Source organism: Podarcis muralis, chromosome 8, assembly GCF_964188315.1.
Source record: "Podarcis muralis chromosome 8, rPodMur119.hap1.1, whole genome shotgun sequence".
NCBI classification, from domain to species: domain Eukaryota; kingdom Metazoa; phylum Chordata; class Lepidosauria; order Squamata; family Lacertidae; genus Podarcis; species Podarcis muralis.
The window spans coordinates 54,838,706-54,858,750 of record NC_135662.1 but is presented as its reverse complement, the minus strand read 5'-3'; the positions used below and the strand labels follow the sequence as shown (position 1 = coordinate 54,858,750).

The 20,045-nt window shown below is 43.4% G+C and overlaps 1 protein-coding gene across 4 annotated transcripts; it reads left to right on the top strand.

Annotated features, from left to right (window-relative positions):
• Positions 1-2,737: 2,737 nt before the first annotated feature.
• PTGR3 (prostaglandin reductase 3) lies at positions 2,738-12,899 on the top strand. Of its 4 annotated transcripts, none has more exons than XM_028737482.2 (3): positions 3,742-3,875; positions 8,609-8,940; positions 11,027-12,899. In XM_028737482.2, exon 3 carries the CDS (start codon positions 11,187-11,189, stop codon positions 11,949-11,951), a length of 765 nt encoding a protein of 254 aa, XP_028593315.2. In that variant the 5' UTR covers positions 3,742-3,875; positions 8,609-8,940; positions 11,027-11,186; the 3' UTR covers positions 11,952-12,899. The 4 variants fall into 4 exon arrangements, with proteins under 4 accessions (XP_028593313.2, XP_028593315.2, XP_028593317.2 ...); XM_028737484.2 differs by lacking the exon at positions 3,742-3,875 and adding an exon at positions 6,035-7,971; XM_028737483.2 differs by lacking the exon at positions 3,742-3,875 and adding an exon at positions 6,035-8,080.
• Positions 12,900-20,045: the final 7,146 nt, after the last annotated feature.

Below are 20,045 nucleotides of genomic sequence, written 5' to 3'. Positions count from 1 at the left end.
GGGAGGAAGGGGGGAGGAGGGGACGGAGGTGGGGGGCCGGCAAACGGGCTCCCTCAACTTCGGGTTCCGCTCAGGGGAGAGTGCAAGGTGGGGAAGGAAGGAGGGAGGGGGCAAAAAAAGTTTGCGCGGGGTCTCCGCTCGGCGCTGGAGGCTCCCCTCGCGTCCTTCTCTCCGGGCAGCTCCTCGCGGCGCCGCGGAGGAGCAGAGGCTGCCGAGCGGGGGCAGGTGACGGCGGTGGTGGGCTTGGTGGTGGTGGTGGTGGGATGCGGCGGCCCCCAGGCTGGGCACGGTGATGCCAGTTGCCGCCGCCGCCGCCGCCTCCAAAAACTCGCTGAGGCAATGTTTTCATTGACAAGGTTGGTTTCTGACCTTCCGATCCCCCCGTCCACACACAGGCGCGCGCACACACCCTTCTCGCCCTCCTCCTCCTCCTCCCGTCTTTCCAGCGGCTTCTTTTCTTCTTCTTTTGGAGGAAGGGAGGGAAAAGTTACTTTCGATACGCAAAACAAAGCTCTCGCTCGCTCGCTCTTCCCTCGCGCCTCGGGTCCCTCGGTCGAAGATGCAAGCGGCAGGGAGATGGACAAGATGAAGAGGCTGGCTGGCTCCGGCGACGTGCAGCTCAAATCCGTTTGCTTGATCCGGTCTCTTTTCCTCTCCTCCTTTGCCCCTTCTTCTTCTTCTTCCCTCCACCCTTCCTTGATTACTTCTTCTGCTTCTTCGCCTTGGCAGAGAGTGCAGCAAAACACAGCAAACGAGGAGATGGTGGTGGATTCAGGCGCTCTTCCTCCGCTTCACTCGCCTCCACACACCCCCCCCCCCGCTCCGCTCCGCGCGCAAGCCTTTCTCCAAGATCAAAGAGTCTCAAGCGCAACTTTCTCGCTCTCTGGCTTGTTTCAGAAAAGCTCGTGGATTTTGGCGGTGGTGGTTTTTATCGCGCCGATAATAGCTTTTTCATTGTGCAGAAAACGAGGTCGATCCGGTCTTCCCTTCTCCTCCCATCACTTAGTCTGAGCAAGAAAGCAAACAGGGAAAAAAAAGAGGCGTAAAGCCCCCATACATACAGATAACACCGGATGGGAAATGTCAGTCACTCCCTCCACCTTCCAGAGAGTCACAGATCAAACAGTGGAACCATCGGAGAGGACTACTTTCTGCCTCGCTTCCCCTCTCTCTCTTTTTCCTTCCAAAGATCGCAGCTTCTTCTGATACTAGTATAATGCGAACACGTTTTTTACATGGATTATTTTTTTTAGTTGATCTTGATCTGCAACAGAAAACAAACAAAAGCCCCCAACCAGGCAACCCCCAGGAGTGTGTTGAAAGGGGCGGGGGTGGGGGGAGAGAGGAGAAGCAGAGACATTCACAGAGTGGGAGAGATTAACGTGAACTGTCCCCCCCCCTCGTTTAAACTCCTGGGAGAGAAAGAGATCCACTCTTCCTCTCTTCTCTTTTCACTGAAATATAGCACACATTCAGATCCCAGAGCTTTCCAGACAGTCTCAACTGATAGACAGACACATCGAGCTGCTTTTCCTGCTTCAGATTTTTTTTACTCCTCCTCCTCTGCCAACGTCACCCTGACAATTACAAATAGGTCTCATACAGAAACCATACCTGTCAATCTTTTTTAATTGCTTTGTTTGATTCTCCCCCTCCTTTTCCTTTTGTTTATTTTTGCCTATCAAGAATAAAAGTCACGGCGGAAAGTTCTTAACAAATATTTTAAAGATTGTTTTTCGAGGGAGACAAATGTACCAGAATTGGTTATAAATAAAGCTCAATGGGCTGCAGTGTAGAATCTAACGCGTGTGGTGCACAGTGCAAGTTCTGGAAAACTTAAGAGAGTTGCTTCTTGCGGGGGTGGGGGCAGACACACTCTAAACTTAGGACTTCTAAAAAAAGTTTGCATATTTCTAAGCTGATGCTAAGAAGAAGAAAAACTGCATCATAAAAATATGGCTGAATGGGTTTTCCATTGATGGAGATTCAGATAAGAGAGCAGCGAGATTTAGGGGGTAACTCGAGAGTAAGTTCCATTGAACTGAGTAGACATGTTTAGGAATGTCCTGAAAGTGCTCTTCAGTGTAAAATGTAGATTAATTGACAGATTGAGATTTAAAATCAGTTGTTAACATTATGCGATTAAGAAATAGGATTCTGCGATGACATTACTGGAACAGTTTTGCGTGTGCTTTTCATGCCATCTCCATCCAACTCTACCAAACAAAATTGGCAGGTTTCGTAAAACATTTTTATAGGAGTCTGTTGACCAAGACATATGCAACCTATCCAAAAAGCAATGCTGAACATTGCAGAGACAGATTTAGAAGCCACTATCCTAGAGATAAGGAGACACGGGTATTAGGCCAAAAATAAATATATGGCAATATTATTTAATGCCATAGCTATTGTGGGGAGGAAGGCGAGTCAATGGATTTACCAGTCTATCTTGTTATATAGGGTTATAAAATCTATAAGGCTGTAAAGCGCATTTCATGTGTACCTGAAGACCAGGAGGACACAAGCAGTATTTTGTGTGTGGGGGGGTGTCTTTAAATGGCGCTCCACACATACACACAAACTCAGATCCTTAAAGATGCTTTAAATCCTTTCGTAAATCGCTGTTGTTTTTCTGCCTTCCCAAATGCAAGTGCTGTTTCCACTAGCGGTAGCTAGCGGCTCTGGGTTGATTTGTACCACCTTACGAGGAAGTGAACGTTTCGCACGGAAGGGGAGGGGCCTGTGGCTGCAGCCAGCGGCTCCAGGAGGCTCCTAATAACAACATTGCCAGATTAGCTGCAACTTCTCTCTGCAAGCCTTAACCCTTATTCGATCTAATAACGTCTCCGAGCTTTCCTTTATATATATAGATAGATAACATAGGAAGAGCAGCTCGGTCTTTTTCTAAAGGAAAGAGCTGGAAGGAGAGGGAGGGGGGGTGGTAGATTCGGCAAGCTTTTAATATGCAATAACGACGGGGCTCCCTTCCTCGGCATGCAGATCACACCCCATAAAAAATTCAAATAGAAAGATCGTGGGGATTAACCACTCCCCACAAAAAAAATCCTCCCCCCCCCCGAGTGAAAGAAATCCGTAGATGCTGTGATCACCAACATACGCTTGTGTGGGTCTAGGTCTGTTCTGTTTGCAGGCTACACAAACGCGCGACGTTTGTGTTCCCTCGGCACCAACAACTTGGCAGGGCAGGCTGGGCTGAAACAGGAAGAACTTTGTCCCTGTGATGTTGTTGTTGGGTTTCTTTTTTCCCCCTTCTTTTTTAAAAAAATACTAGTGACGGTAGCACAATATCAGCTGCAGGAGATTTTTTGCTGCGGCTGCTGCTCTGAGTATTGTGGAGAGGCTGGGAAGGGAGGTCTCGAGGCAGGCTACAGCTTGCTGCATTAGACTTTATTTACATACACAAACCGGTCTGTGCAGAGCCTGTCTCCTGCAGCCTGTGCTGAGGTTTGCATGCCTGTGGAAGAACCCTCCTAGCCGAGGAAGAAAGAGCGCCCAGGGGGTGCGGAGAAAGCCGAGCAAAGGGCGGTAAGCACGGAGCGAGATGCGGGATTAGGCATGAGTTTCCACGCCCAGAGCAGCGCCTTGCTGAGGTCTTGGGGAGCTCAGCTGTGCTGGCTGCAGCGGCGTCCTTGGACGAGCCCCCTCCGGTCTTGCTTGGGTGGTGCTCGGCCCCGGCCCATCGTGGACATGTCCTACTCCCGCCACTTTCTGGATTTCCACGGCTCGTCCATCCCCACCACCATGAAGAAGCTGGTGGTGACGAAGCTGAGCTCAAACTTCCGAGAGGCTGTGAGCCTACGACACGATGCGCCTGTGCCACTCCCGGGAGACGGCGATCTGCTTGTCAGAAACAGGTGAGATTTTGCTCCCCCTCCCCCGCGTCATTTTCTCTCTCCCTTTTCTCCAACTCTTCTTTGCATCTTCTCCGTGGGGTTTTTTTGGGGGGGGGGTGGGGTATGCGATCCCCCTTTCCTGCCCTACTGCTTCTCCTAACTTCTCACACCCTTTTGGCCTCCTCTCTCGTGTGCACGCAGTCATTCACTCGATGTGATCCTATCAAATCGTACCAGCTGCCATCTGGCGACTGCTGATTTAATTTTATTGTTGTGAATGGCTTACGCCATAATCCCGCGCACACACACACCTCTGTGCAAATGATGAAACGTTTCCATTTGCTGAGAGGTAAAATGTGTATATTGCTTCGCTCTCCCCCTCCCTCTGCTCTTTTTTTTTTTTTAATGATGTGTTAAACTGAAAGGAATCACGGGGAGGAGGGACAGCAGGTATTAAGAATGATACAAGCCTGATAGTTTCCCATCAAATCCACACCTTACGTTTAAAGCACATTCAATGCACATGGTTTCCCCCAGAGAACCCTGAAAACTATAGTTTGTTAAAGAGGCTGGGAACTGTACCTCTGTTAGGGGAAAACTACAGTTCCCGGGATTCTTGGGGGGGACGGGGACGACGCCGTGTGTGTGGAACGTGCTTTAAATGTATCGTGTGCATCTGCTGATCTGAAAGTTGTATGCGACGGGAGAGTTCAGGAAGGGAGTTCAGCAACCAGGAAATGATTTCCAAGTCCCGCCCAGATTTCTGCCTGCAAATGTTTGTTCCATGTTCCTACAACTGTCACTGTGTGTCCGTGTGTTCTCATGAGCGAACGCCCCTGACTTGTTCTCTGTGGATCTGCGAGGGCTATGTTTTATACAGTAAAACTGACTGATCTGCGTAGATCTCTGTGTGTGATTAATACACAGCAATTGGGACGTTGTATATAGGTTATTTATAGTCTTATGGGGGGGGGGGGTGCGCGCGCATGTAACACACTCCAGACGTTGTTTAGAGCAAGTTATGTGTGCAACTCTGCCTGATTCTCCACCCCTCCCCCACCCCGGTCCTCCACGTCACTAACCTTAAGCAAGCCAGAAATCAACAGGAAAACAGAGGGCCACAAATGACTACCACCCACCTCTCCCCGTCACTCTTGAGTGTCTTAACTCCCTGGCCCTCTTCCTCCTTTTACGACTAAAGCAAAGCAGAAGCCACAGACCGGAGGAGGGAAATGGGGATAAGCAGCTCCCCTCCCTGACCTCACCATGTTTACTTGGAAGTAAACCCCTTTCATTTCAGTGACTTTTACTTCCAAGTAAGTCTGATCAGGATTGTAGCCCTCGACACTATTTTCAGACGATTCCTTTGCCTGGTTTGAGCTGCTTTTGCAATGCATCCAGGTCATGGATGAAGTAAAGACGTCACATTTTGCTTAAAGCAATATGCTGTAAATTGTGGGCTAGCTAGTAGCTAACTAGGACTTGAGTTCTCATTTTCTTCTTTGAGCTGTCCTGTCCTCTCCATATACCTGAAAATTTGTAGAACAAAACCTCTACTTCAACAATCTTAGGAATATTTATTATTATTTAGTATTATTATTATAATACTCCTACTGCTGCCGCCGCCTTTCTAGATGATAGAATATCTTACAATCAAAGTGGGGACTTTAAAAGTGGAAATCTTAAAAATCCATGGGAAAATGGAATTCTAAAGGTGTGATTGTGAGTTTGGTGACTATGTGTTGGAGGAGGTTCAGATAGACCTTAGATTCATCCCTAACAATCCATTTTTTAATATTTAGAAGTGATTACTTGGTTGCTAATCTAGCATAAATTGCATTTCAGTAAATTTAGCCCTATTGGAACCAATAGGGCTAAAATAGATTAAGCACAAATGCACAGAATTATGTGATTTGTGGATTACACACACACAATACACACAGTTTTCAGTATGAAAGACAGCGTATATCATACCTGTATCTGAACCCCAGCAAAATGTTCATGTTTTATGAAATGTACAACACCCACAATACAGGGAGAGATGCCCTCCCTGGTGTCAAAGGTTTGAATTGCTGCTGTCATCAGGACATAGTATTTTGGAGAGCAAAAATATGTGAAGCCTTAATAAAAATCTCACTCATGCTGCAGTTAAATTCCTTTGGTTGGGGGATATGGGGGGGGGGGATCGGCTGGTTTAAAATGCTACGTGAAGATAAAATATATCCTGGCCTCCCTGCTGCCTATCGGAAGATTGCTACGTCCTTGTTCTCGAATCTCCTCCCCCGCAACACTTTCTCCCTCCCCCATGAAATTTGAAAATTTATGCATGCAATTTATTTTGTTTTCAATGTAACTCTTTCCCCTCCTGCCCTTGATACTGGGTGGGCTCTCTGGGGACTGGAAAGATGTGCTCGTGCGTTCTCCGAAGTGGAGGCAAGGGGGGCTAGAGCAGCATTCACCCGGGGACTCAGGCAAAGAGAGTCCAAGGATCGTAACTCGTTTTTTAAAAAAACACTTTCTCTTTTTTTAGTTTGCAAAAGGTGCGTGTGAGAAATCACAGGATTGGAGTTCGCAACTTTTGTGTCATGTGGATTTGCGTGAGATGTTCAGTTTTGTTGCTGGAGCTTCTCACCCAAGGCAGGGGAGACTGCAAAATTAGTGCGGAATAAAGCGTGTTAAGAATAAACCTTTCTACCTAACGCCTGTGCCTGCCTTGAAAGCTTACACGGGACTCTCTCTCTTTCCACGCCCAATACCTTGTACACACTGGGGGGGGGGGAGCGTAGTCTAGCTTTGAAAATACTGTACACTTTATCTCAAACTGAAACAGAAAAAAAAATCAGCTGCTGCGGTGGCTGGAGAATAAACATATTAGCCCCATAACTCCTATGAAAAGAGAAAATGGCATAATGCAAAATAGTACCCCATTCTCCCAAGTAAAACAGACACACGCACATGTTGCCTTGGTGCAGTTTAAGTTCGTTTAACTTCTTTCCTTCTTTTTTTAGGACAATATTTTGTTTAAGTGTCCCTCCCCCCTCCCTCTCTCTGGAAAACAGCTCCCTCGCCTTTATTCTGATAATTTTCTGAACAGCAAAATTAAAATAAAGAATCACTCCAGCCTCTTATTCCGAGAGAAATGCCCGCAAACTGAGAATCGATTTGAAACATTAAACTTCTGATCATTTTGTGGGAGGTGTGATTGGGCGGTAAAAGAGGATTGAGGACCAGGAGTAATAAACAAATAAATAAATTTAAAGGGGGAAAATGTTTTTTAAGCCATTTATATATCTCCGTACCTTTGTCTGAGCTCCATCCCACCCCGAAAGGTATTTTCTGGGTTTCTTAGCCAATACGTGACCCAGGAAGAGAGGGTGTAAGTGCGTGTTTGTGTGTGTTTCTTTAAAATAAAAAGTGGCGGGTCTCATAGTGGGGGCTCTGTTTTCTGTTTAGAGGGGATATCATACAGAAAATTGGGTAGGAAAAGTGGGAAGCAAGACATGGGTTTAGGGAGGGAGTTTGCAGATAGGGGAAAAAATAGGAATGTGGGGCGAAGTGTTCTCAGCGCTTGCGCTTGTTTGGTCTGGGAGCTTTTCCCCCTTTTCCTGGCGTGCTCCTGGGTTGGGTGACTTTGTTGTGTCTGCCTGCTCAAGGTCCTCGCCCTACCCCCTCGGTCTCCTGACTTCTGCAAGTTGTTTTTGAGTAAACGAAGCCGCTTTCTAACCCCACTTTGAAGACGCTTCGCCCCCTCCCCTTTTTCTCCCTTCAAATCGAATGTGTTAGTATAAATAAAGCCGGGGCGAGTCAGCCTGCAATTATTATTGTGGAGTGGGGGACTGGGGTGGGGACGGCTCGGATCCGTATTAGTATTAGTACCAATTGTATCGCTGCTCTCATTTTGCATATTTGCGAAAGGCTTGGGTCGCTTCCTAGGGAAATGCAAACCACAAAATTGGGAGGAGGGTAGCGAAGGCCCCCCCGATGAAGGTCACGTACTTAACCGAGAGAACAATGACTGCGGGTTGCCAACTCTCCTCCTCCACGCAAGTTTGCAAGCTGATCTTGAACTTGCATCTTCCCTTGGAAGCCACCGACACGCAGGCTGCAGACCTTCCTAGTAAGCCCAAGGGAGACTTGACAGCACAATCCTCCCCATCTCTTCCCAGAATCTCCACTGAGTCTAATGGGATTTACTGCCAGTGCGTGTATTTCCCGCGAGTAAGCAGGTAGAGGATCGGGTCTGTACAAATCGCCAAATAGCCCTGCACCGCTCCCCCCTTCCTTAGTGTAACTTTGTCCTGGGAACGGCAGGGAGGCCATTGATTTCTCCTCGAGAATACCTCATCAGAGCTACTTAAAAAATTAAAACGTAGAGCAAAATCACAATAATTCCCCTTATTATCCACACCACTGCTGAAATAGGAACGTAGTCTCCCCCTCCCCCGCCGGGGCTGGGATCCAGAGTTGTACATACAGGAGGGGGGGTAGCTGAACTTGGGGTGGTATTGATTAATAACGAAAATGAACAGTGTTTCCACTACTTCGGAAAGAAAGATCTTGACAGGGCAGGCGCCTTTTTCGAGCAGAGGCTGGGAAAAGATAGGGCTTGTTTTCTAAACGCAGCCCTTATCTTGGAGTTCGATGGAGGAATGGTGGGAGAGAGGTTTCAGATGCATCTCGCGGATTGGGACGCAACTCTGTTTTGGAAGAAATGGTTTTTTAAAAAGTACGTTGTTTTCGCCCCCTTTGCACAGCCTGCCCGGAGACTTTCTGCCTGCGCTTCCCAGCTGAGCCACGGAAGAGACGCGAGCAGCGACAGGAGGAGGCTCGCCTCGCGAGGGGAGGGCGAACTGCAAGTGGCCATGTGCTGGCAGAGAGGGCAAAGCGGGAGGCGGAGGGGCCTGGGAGGGAGGGGACCTCCCGCCGACCTCCCCTGAGCCGACCCCAGGAGGACCCAGCCGGGCCCCGCGCTCCCGCTCTGCTGGGGGCCAAGGCTGGCATGCTCCCTTCCCGCTGGGGTGCCCCATAGATAGGCAACGTGGAGCTGAGCCTCTCCCTTCTTGCACACGCACCCATTTGCAAGCAGGTGCTCAGTTGCAATGCATTCGGGGCGGGAAAGATCACGGGGGGGGGGGCGTTTTCACCTGTTATTGTTAACAAGGTGCGACTGAGTTTTCCAGCCCCTTCGGCTACTTGCAGGTTGTTGTTTTTTAAGCCACCCTGTTCATCCTCCTTTTAGCCGCATGTCTTTATCTGCCCGCCTTGCCAGCGATGTTTTAGTATAGGGGTAATATGACTTTTTGCACCGAGGGGAAAGCTCGTGTCTCCAGGCACGCTACTTGGCTAAGCCGAAGTTGTGCATTTCTGCTGGCTCAGCCCTGTCCTGCACCATTTTGCATGGGTGTGTGAAACTGGGAAGTCTCGTTTGCTTTGCAACGAGTCTGGGTTGTTGCTAGTAAAGTGCAGCCTAAATCGGACCACAAAGCCCCGACTTTGCTCTGGAGTCACTTTTCTTACACCGCTTGCACGGGCTGTTGGAGCAAGCGCAAGCATTGCAGCGCCGGGACAGGGAAGGGAAGGGGCGCAACAATTAGGATTGCCGAAGGAAGGCTGCGGACAAGCCCCCCTCGCATGCTGCCTGTGTGACTTCGGGCGCTGGGGGGCGGGGAGAGGCAGGTTCTCCGTGCCGCCCAAGAGACCCTGTGCGGGGATGAATGAATGAGGCCGATTGCGCGCCCAGCGGACTCTCTGGCTTAGCAGCCTCTCTGCGAGAAGTAGTTGCGTGGGGTGTAATGCAAAAAGCAGGGAGTTGTCGTGTTGTGTCGGAGCCCTTCCGACCTTGCGCCTTGGCTCTCTGATCTTTCCTTTCTCACGTCCTCAAGGCAACCTCAGCCCCTTTACCTTGGAATCTGCCCTCCTCTCTTACGCTCCCCTTTCAGAATGGGAAATAGGAGTTATGTAAATTTTAACTGGATGGGGATGCCTTTGTTTTCTAAAAAAGAGGTAAAAAAATGTGTTCCTTGCTACAGACGCAGACTGGATTACATGAAGAATTAGGGAGACATACAGAAGACACAGCCTCTCTGTGAATACGCATCTATTTCTGTATCTAGCTATCTGTATTGAACTCTGTACATTTTAATAAATGAAAGAGATTTTTCTTAGAGTTAGAAATGGCCAGTGCACTTCCTTCAGTTCTGTTGTTTCGCTGTGTGCCAGCTATTTCAAATTACCATAAATCCACAAACAGCTCTCTAGTTGCATTAAAATCAGTTTTTCACATATTTTCACACTTCCACATAATTAAATGCCATAATTTGTTTATTTTTGGTTATAGAAGAGAAACAGTCACATTGCTGTTTATGACAGAATCATATTTTTGTTTTCAGGTTTCTGTGGGAAAATTGGCTGCAAACTCTGTGTGCGTACAGATAACTTGTATTTCAGCATTATAAGCCTCTTCACCACCCATCATTAAATTACATGTGCCTTTTTAATACTTATGTTCATTTTTACTCGTTAGAGGTCAATAGTGCTCAAAAGTATTGTTGCATAATTTTAGTCCTTCAAGGTTGTTTTAAGGTGTTGTGAGTAATTTGTATACAGCAAAATATTTTAATAATGTGCAAATTAGTTGCATCAAAAGGCAAATTTGTTACAGACACTCCATCCATTTTCTTTAAATTTGCCTGCAGTAACACTTATGACCATCGACCTTGGAGAGGACATTGATACTTCATGTTATCATTAGTCACTTAAATGTGTTGTTATAATCTGAAATGTAAATTTATTGCCAGAGTCAACATATTTACTACTTTGCTCATATTTTAGTCTGCTGTATTTTTTTAATAGAAAAAAGTAGTTTTATTCCCTAGCTTATCAAAACTCATTTCTACTGTTCTTATTTTCATGAAACAGGCAAGGGGAAAATGCTTTGCATGTACAAAATATGTCAAATTATGTTATCGGTAAAGCTAAAACCAGATTAAAACAACCTTTCCATTTTCATTTTGCATAGAAGGCGTTCCCCCACCCCACCCCCAACTCTTGAGATATTTGAATATGCAGCATTGAAATTTCTTACCTTGTGCATTTAAGCGAAAGGTTTTTCTTACGATGAAAAAAATGCCTTGTCAAAAAAGAGAGCCTAATACATTTTTGTTTGCTTCTAGATTTGTCGGCATTAATGCATCCGATATTAACTACTCAGCTGGCCGATATGACACGTCAGTTAAGCCCCCATTTGACGTAGGTTTTGAAGGAATTGGTGAAGTGGTAGCCTTGGGTCTAAGTGCCAGCGCTAGATACACAGTGGGCCAACCAGTGGCCTACATGAGGCCTGGTGCTTTTGCTGAATATACCATTGTTCCTGCCAAAGAAGCCATCCCGGTACCCTCTGTGAAACCCGAATTTCTTACACTACTGGTAAGTGGAACTACAGCATATATCAGCCTGAAGGAGCTTGGAGAACTGTCTGACGGGAAGACGGTTCTGGTGACAGCCGCAGCAGGAGGGACCGGTCAGTTTGCCGTGCAACTTTCCAAGAAGGCAAAATGCCACGTAATAGGAACATGCTCCAGTGATGAAAAATCTGGCTTTCTGAAATCCATAGGCTGTGACCACCCTATCAACTACAAAACTGAAAACCTTGCTGCTGTCCTTAAGAAGGACTACCCGAAAGGTGTGGATGTGGTGTATGAATCTGTCGGCGGGCAGATGTTTGACTTGGCTGTCAGCTCCTTGGCTACCAAAGGGCGCCTGATCATTATTGGGTTTATCTCTGGCTACCAAACCCGTACTGGCCTTCAGCCTGGTCATGTGGAAATGTTGCCAGCAAAGCTGCTAAGGAAATCTGCCAGCATCCGGGGTTTCTTCTTAAACCATTACCTTTCTGAATACCAAACGGCTATGAAACACTTGATCGAAATGTGTGAAAACAGAGAACTGGTTTGTGAGGTGGACCTTGGAGACATGTCTCCAGAGGGCAAATTCGCTGGCTTAGAGTCCGTATTCCACGCTATAGATTATATGTACATGGGGAAAAACATTGGAAAAATTGTAGTTGAATTACCTCACTCTGTCAACAGTAAGCTGTAAAAACAGAACAATGATATAAATCAAAAGAGGGAAAATGGGCACTTTATGCTTCACAATAACTATTTCTTTAAAGTTGCCAATGGGTAACATATTAAAAAATAGCATGTAGGCTTTCGTCAAAAAATATTTGTTGAATTTAAGTGGCTTTGTGTTCTTTAAAAATGCCATGTGTCGTTGGCATTGCATTAAACAGTTCTGGGTTTTTGTCTGGGAGTTTTGAGCGAACTTGTGATTAAACTTGCATTGGATTTGAATCTGGCCAACTATGAAATCTTCACCTACAGCTTTCCTCTAGAATTGAGTAAATAAAGGCATATTAATATTTTAAGTGAAATCAATAATATTATCGATTCTTCCTATAAAAAAGGATGGGTGCAATTCGCCTGGACATTCTGCTTGAGCAATGGGAGTCAAGCAAGAGTGCTTTTCAGTAGCACAGGGCAGCATCTTAGCCGGTTGCACTTGATATAATTTAAAAATGAGAAATTATCTTTTTTTCAGTTGTGTTGGTTGCAAATACAATAATAAAATGCAGATTTATGTAACTCAAAAGATTTATTTTACTAGTTACAAAAGTGTCAGCTTTTGTTTATAAATGAAAGTTTGTTTTAATTTTATATAAGGTTTTATAGTTATATTTTGAAATCTTCATGTTGTAATACCACTTTCTAACTATTCTTTTGGCTATATTAACCCGTTAATTGGGTTAACTTTGGTATAAGGATACATTCTACTAATGTTAAGGCAATCTTAAGAACAGCGTTAACAAAGCCCCTTACCTTACAAGAAAATGGTGGTGACTAGATCGCTTGCTTATAATGGCACCAGAAGACTGTGCTGAACTATGCAATAAGGTGAAGCCTTTGTAATAATTTATATTTCAACCTTTGTAAGAATTTATATTGTTTTAATGCATTAAAATCATTTTGACTATTATTATTATTTTTACACTATGCTTCAGTTGTCCATTTATTCTCTTCCGTTATTTTTTGTGCAACTTCAACTGCAGTCCTATGACTACTTACCATTGAGTAAGCCCCACTGAATCTCTGCTGAATGGGACCTACTGTTAAGCAGACAAGCCATGTTTCTTAGTTGGCTTCAGATTGCCTGTTTAGTTGTTGTTTTGTGAGAAGGGGTTAATCTCTTTATGATGAAGATGCAAAAGAGTGTTTACTGTTTCCAAAGACAATAGACATGTGGAATAAACTGGTACTTTAAAATATGTAGCAATTCTCCACTTTCAGCTATTTGCTTTTTCAGGCATTCCGGCAATCAGTGTTCTCGTTTAAGGGCACTCTAATGTTTATTGTTGAACAGATTCCCTTTTAGGTTCATAAGCATGGTTTTTAAAATTCCTGCTGCCCCTGTAGCTAAAAGCACACCCAAGTAGTAGGATTTAGGCCAGCTCGGCACCACCAATTTCAGTGGGACCTTAAGTGGCTTAAATCCAGGTATTCCAATTAAACTGGGTTTTGGACTGGGATGTTGGAAAATTTGCTTGGTAGGTGAAACCCAAAGTATATTTTGGATCCAGCAGCTGATCACCCTATGGAAACATTCTCATTAGGATGAAGTATTTGGCTTCCCTTTGGCGGTGAACAAAAGTGGAGACAGCTATTTGTTTCTCCGTACAGCACAACTGTGGAGAACAAAATTCAGTTTTAGACATAAGGAGCCATCGTTATAATATGCTTCAGCACATAGAGATGTGAAGTGACCAAAGCCTGTCCCCCCCCCCCAAAAAAATTAGACCCTGAGCACTTGAGTTTCACAATTCTGTCTCTTTGAGGAACTATTACAAAACATCAAAATATTTACACCCCAATCATAAGTACTGTGCAAGTCATCTTGAGAGGGGCGTTTATGCCCTGAAAGGTAGTGTAAAATATCTAAATAAAAATAAGTCCCACTGATTTCATTGGGCCTTACTTAAAAATAATTATGTTTAAGATTTCAGCCAGGTGGAGTGTGTTCCTTCCCAGTTGTGTGCGCACACATCCGATTGATTCCCATAGTGAAGAACCACATTTACCTTGAAGCATGGTTACAACATTCAATTCCATACTTTTTAAAGTAAGTAATTCTACATGATCATAAAATGGTAGCGTTGGTAGGGATCCACCAAGGATCATCTTGTCCAACCCCCATTCTGTTCTGTTTCAGTTCGTAACAATTGACATCAAATGAGTCAAAGCTGAAGAGGCAGTTTCAGTATCATATATATATATATGTAAAGGCCTAGTGTTGAAATTTAAATTAAAGAATGTTCCTAACAAGTATGTTCAGGTTGTAGTCTTATGCCCACTTACCTTTGAATTGATCGAAACTTATTTCTATGTAGACCTAGAGAGGATTGAGTAATATCAATAGGTATGCACACCAGTGTTGACCTTAGTGAATACCTTCATGAGTGAAACACATATACATGATTGTAGACTCACAGTGGACTGTTAAGTCCTCATTTGCTGAGGCTCCCCGGTGCATGTCCACCTCAGCGTGTTTACATCCAAGTATCTCCACTTCACACTTTGCTACTTTACAGCAAATGCACATGCCCCAAAGTGTAAACTGGGAATGAGATAGTTAAACATTAGAATCAATGGGATATAAATGCTTAACTATGGATTGCATAACCTGGATTGTGTGCTTGTTAACAACTGCATCTTATTCTCTTTAGATGTGAAACAATAGTTTCCGAGCTTACTAATTTACCCAAAGATTTTTGCACATAACATTCTTGCTGTTGCTGCTGCTTTGTTGCTGCTGTTCTCTTGTTCTCTTCGCCAGGCCATTCTTCATTGAATCAAGCTAGGTGTGGTAGGGTGGCACTTTGATGGTGTGGAAAAGCTTGGTGTTTACAGGTAATTCTTAGTCCTGATGTGTGTATCCTATTGTGCCTGATAATTGGATTATTCTCTTTCTCTCTCTCTCTCTCTCTCTCTCTCTCTCTCTCTCTCTCTCTCTCTCACACACACACACACACACACACATTTTTTATTAAATCCACATATCCCTGCTTTTACTTAAAATATTTATTGTTGCCTCACCATAGTATAAATTTTGTTGATTCCGAGTAAGTGATGAATTTAAATAATGCAGAAGTCTTTGGCAGCAGCATAAGAAGTAGTACTTCTTATGGGTAGTGGTCAGAATGAGGGTATATTAATGATAAGATAACAAACATATATGGACAGGAAATACTGTCAGTTCATTGCAAGGGATTAACAGTGAAGACACTTGGGCCAAGATCCAGATTGCCTAGCAGTGGATGATTGAAAAGTGCTTCAACTTGCTAGGACAGGACTGCTGGTTTTCCTTTTCAGCTGTAGCCCATTGCACAGTCTCATATCCTGGATTAGTATGACAGGCAGAACACCAGGGGCTGCCCTGCAACTGGTGGTCAAGAAACGCCCTGTTGCATGCACAGAACTTTGGATCCTGGCTTTGACTGTTTTATAAAAAAGATACTTTAAAAACTCTTTACAGAGTTAATCCTTAAATGAATGCAAATATTCATTCAGACTTAATACCAATAATAGTATAATACCAATTATAAAACGTCTAGGAAATGTCTTGTATATTCTATATAGAGAATTGGCTTTTTAAGAAAATAACTCAAGGAGGCTGCAGACCTCCACATGCTTGGAAGTAAGTCACATTGAACTAAATGGGAATTACTTCTGAGGAGCTACACCTAGGATAGCACTGCATATTGCGCCTCCCCCCCCCCCCCCAACTTTTAATTTAACCTTTCCACTCAAATTTGCTTGCTGTGGAAAAAGTTGGATGCTTGCAGACAGCAGCAACTTGAGTTTTTCTACATATAGCAAACACAGACAAGGAAAATGTGTCAAGAAAGGCCAAACCTGTAATGTTGTCATAGTTGTTTTTTAGATACACATATATATTCTCCACCAAATATATTCACTTGCAGTATTCTGTACATTTTACCCTGTACATTTTTTATTGAACTGTTGCACTGAAGTATTTTAATACCTTTTAAAATTAAATCATATTTCAATAACATTATAATGTTAATTTTTTTTGTGGGGGAGGAGAAGCCAATTGCTGAGTATAATTGCCATGCTGTGCAAATACAGATAATTGCAGCTGCTGAGGGAAAAGTTTGCGGCAGAATTCAGAAATGTTATTTGTTTGTTTGTTTGCTTTTCTTCAGTCTGAGCTAGAAAGGAACTCCACTGCTGAATAGCTGTTAGTATCTATTTTACAAGATTTACTCATTTTCAGGTGCCTAATATAGCTGCTAGCATGCATGCACAACAATACAATTTATATGGTAAATGGAACCAAATAATGGCTTCGCTGAATGTTATGGCTGCACTGAAGGGAAATGTCACGGTAAATAGCTGCCAAATTATGGATCATGCCGAAGTGTCACAACTGCACTAAAGACAAATAGCACTAGAGACTATTGCCACTGTGACGCTTTTGAGTTATGAAGAAGAGGCGCAGCCTTGATGCGAAGCTCTTTGTGTCCTCATTATAGCAAAGGGTTACTGGTGCAATGTACAAAAAAACCTAGTCCAATGTGATGGTTAGTTATTAATCTGTCCATTTCAGATCTAACAGCTGTAGAAGAGCAGGCCGTCTTCAAACAAACACACACACACACACACACAGAGAGAGAGAGAGAGAGAGAGAGAGAGACTAAAAAACTGCAGGTTTTATTAACATAAATGTGTATGGGGAATGACTGGCAATGGCAAAATGTTGCAATAAAATAATCTAATCAAAGAATATTATTAAATTTAACATAGTATGCATCTGAAAGGTTTACTTGCTTCTTAGTCAGATATATGTGTGAAATATAAGCGGTAATGCACTTTTCTCTCTTTGTAAAGACTTGAGTAGTAAGGACATTACCGACCAAATTGCTTCTTCTAAACTGAAGTGAGTCCCGGTTTCTCTCATTTTAATGGGAGGGTAATAAAGATGAAAGACTAACATTTTAACTGATGGATCCCTTAAGCTAGAGAAGAGAAATTTATTATGTTTTGAGGGGCTATGATAAATCCTGAATGTGAGTGCATGTTTGGGGTGATATGGTAACCTCAAGTAAAAGAAAAACAAAGCAGACCATTAAAAGGGGGCGGGGAGCCATCCTCTTTTGTGGGCTTTGGTCGTTTTTACACTATTTTTATTTACTCTAAGGAAACAGATTCTATTAAGACATCATGATTTCAGTTCTCCCCACTATTTAGGAGCAAGTTCCATTGCTTGCATTTGGATTTACTGTGGACTTGGTGTTTGGAAGATAGCGACCATTATAAGTAAAATGCTTGTGGAGATTAAAAAATTTAGCAACTATTACATCTGCTCCAAGGCCATTGTTTAAACATAGCCTGAAATTATAAGTAAAATAAGTTTGATGTTCTCAACACTTTCTTTAGGAGATTATTGTACACACTGCAAATACACTATCCATAATTCAACACAACTGTCAGCCTCAGTTTTAGAGAAGGGGGCTGGGGCCAAACAATCGTAGAGGATAAATTACTTCTCTTTTCTACAGAGAATGGCCTTCCTTCCATGTTGTGCTTAAGGTCATTGGCAGGGCAGCGTCGGGGCAGTTTGCACGGTAGTTAAATCTTATATGCAGTTTAAATATGCACTAAGTAATCCTCATTGTGAGGGGTAAATAGAATATTAATTACTATTTTCTTTGATTTAAAAAACCACACACACCACTTTCAGATGTGGTATCTCTCACATGTGACCTGTTTAGATAACTTGTTTGAACTGCCTTAGTACTTTTAGATTTCATCACCCCACGCAAAAATCTAGATTTTAGGCTACATGCTAGTTTTTAGCATGTGGCAATAATGTGCTCACTGTTTAAAAGCCTTGTCCTGTCCACAAAAAGTTCCATCAAACCCAGACTAGACCAGCTATTAGTGTGCCCAGAATTTATTTTTATGTACTGCACAGTTGCAAGTAACTGCTTCTTATTAAATGAAAACCCTGCATTAGATACTTTAGAAACATTCCAGCTAATGAATATGTAATGTCCTTTGTGTAACAGGACTTCTTTTTGTGTTTGGAACTAAAAGATGCTGGAAAGTTGACAAATTATATCATTTAAGACAGATGCCTGCCTTGGGGACATGATTTTTTTTTTAAGGGTGGGGGCTTCCTGTTTCTGGCTTTTATTTCAGTTACATTTGTAATTGCTACAGGAGCAGTACCTGTGTAGCGTTGCACCCCTTCACATAGTTAGTACTTCACATTAAATCAATGGATGTGTGGCTTGTATCACAGCAGAGCAGGATTTAATGTAATTTTGTTTCAGCTAGTATGTTTTCTTCCCCACCTTTATCTCCTCCTGCACAAATAGTTTGTCAATTTGCTTGTTTAAGGTATTTACACTTCACCATTCTACTAAAACTATCCAAAGCGACTAATGAAAAGGAGCTTAAAATAACCAAAATATAATAATCAACATGTCGCGATCAAGTAAGTATTATCTGCAACAAAGGAGAAAGCAGGAGTCTAAATGACTATATAGTGGTACCTCGGATTAAGAACTTAATTCATTCTGGAGGTCCATTCTTAACCTGAAACTGTTCTTAACCTGAAGCACCACTTTAGCTAATGGGGCCTCCTGCTGCTGCCACCGCGCCGCTGCTGCACGATTTCTGTTCTCACCCTGAAGCAAAGTTCTTAATCCGAGGTACTATTTCTGGGTTAGCGGAGTCTGTAACCAGAAGTGTCTGTAACCCAAGGTACCACTGTATATATCTCCCATTCAAATTCTTAACCTAATGTTTTTCAAGTGCTGGGGATTTAGCTTTGTAGCATGCAACTGAAACGGAAAGCATTAACAGCACAATCCTATGAATGTCTGTTCAAAATAGTTCCCCTTGAGTTCAGTGGGACTATTTCCCAGGTAAGTTTGTATATAGAACTGCAGCCTAAAGCAGTGTCTGCACCAGCACTTAGACCACTATATCCTACACCTAGTTTTCTAGAAGTATGTCCCATTGAATTTAATGGGACTTTATCTCCAAATAGATACTGTAAACGTCTTTGTTTTAGAGCTAGTTTTTTCATGCCATGTATGTACCTGTGCTGGTCGAGGCATACACACAGAGTTGCCACCTGAAGATGAGCAGCTGATCCACAAAAATATATTTATCAACTAACAGATCCATTGCTGGGTATTTGCTTCAGCCTGCCGTGTCAAGGACCAAATTTGCATAGTTTGCTATTCCTTACCATGCCTCTCCAGCTATTGGGACAAATGTTGGAAGAAAGTCGGTATCTCCTCAATAAGAGCTGAAAATGTCTTAATAACCACTAGAAATGTGGTGTGCTAATGGACATTACCTAGAACATGGAACCAGGCTGGTCCACAGAAGATATATAACCCAGGAAAACGAACTGGTGCTTATATCGTAAGTAGAAACAGATAGGATGAATGCAGGATCCTGCTGTCACACATTGCAAAAAATAATAATTCTAGACATTTGAAATGTTACTGTTGTTTCAGAGTCCAGCCCAGAGGAAATGGTGATCATGCCTAACCATGACCAGTAGATAAGACCGAGCTAAGTCACTGTTGACATTCCAGCATTGTTTTGAAGGTGGCTAAAAGAAAGTACATGCACTATGGAATCACACCATATATGTTACTTAACTGTCCACAGGCCTCTTACATGTTTCCTTGAAAATGTACCTCCGAGGGATTCATTCATGTAGCAAGAAATAGCATACACAGGAAATTGGTGCACTGCCTGGAAGCAGCAACACACAACACACAGAACAGTTCTGAGTGATGTAATCATGCCCCTGGTGGGCTGTAAGGTACAAGACCGAAAACCAGCTTAATCCAGTCATCCACAAAGTATTGGTAACCGCAAAAGCATACTGCTTGTCATGCCTTAGCTAACACCATGAAAATAGAGTAATTTTTAAAATAAAAAACCACCCATGACCTCAATAAATTTACATGGATTTATTGTCATGGCTATCCCTGGTAGCAGGGTCTAAAATAGCCCGAGAGCCTATCCTAGAAAAGGAAAAGAAACACTGGTCTTGGAAACCTGTTTGCCTTATTTATTGCCACCTTAC

Coding starts and splice junctions, on each gene's coding strand:
- PTGR3 (XM_028737480.2), top strand. CDS start 3,577: ATGAGTTTCCACGCCCAGAGCAGCGCCTTGCTGAGGTCTTGGGGAGCT. Junction 3,876..11,026: donor GATCTGCTTGTCAGAAACAG/GTGAGATTTTGC, acceptor GTTTGCTTCTAG/ATTTGTCGGCATTAATGCAT.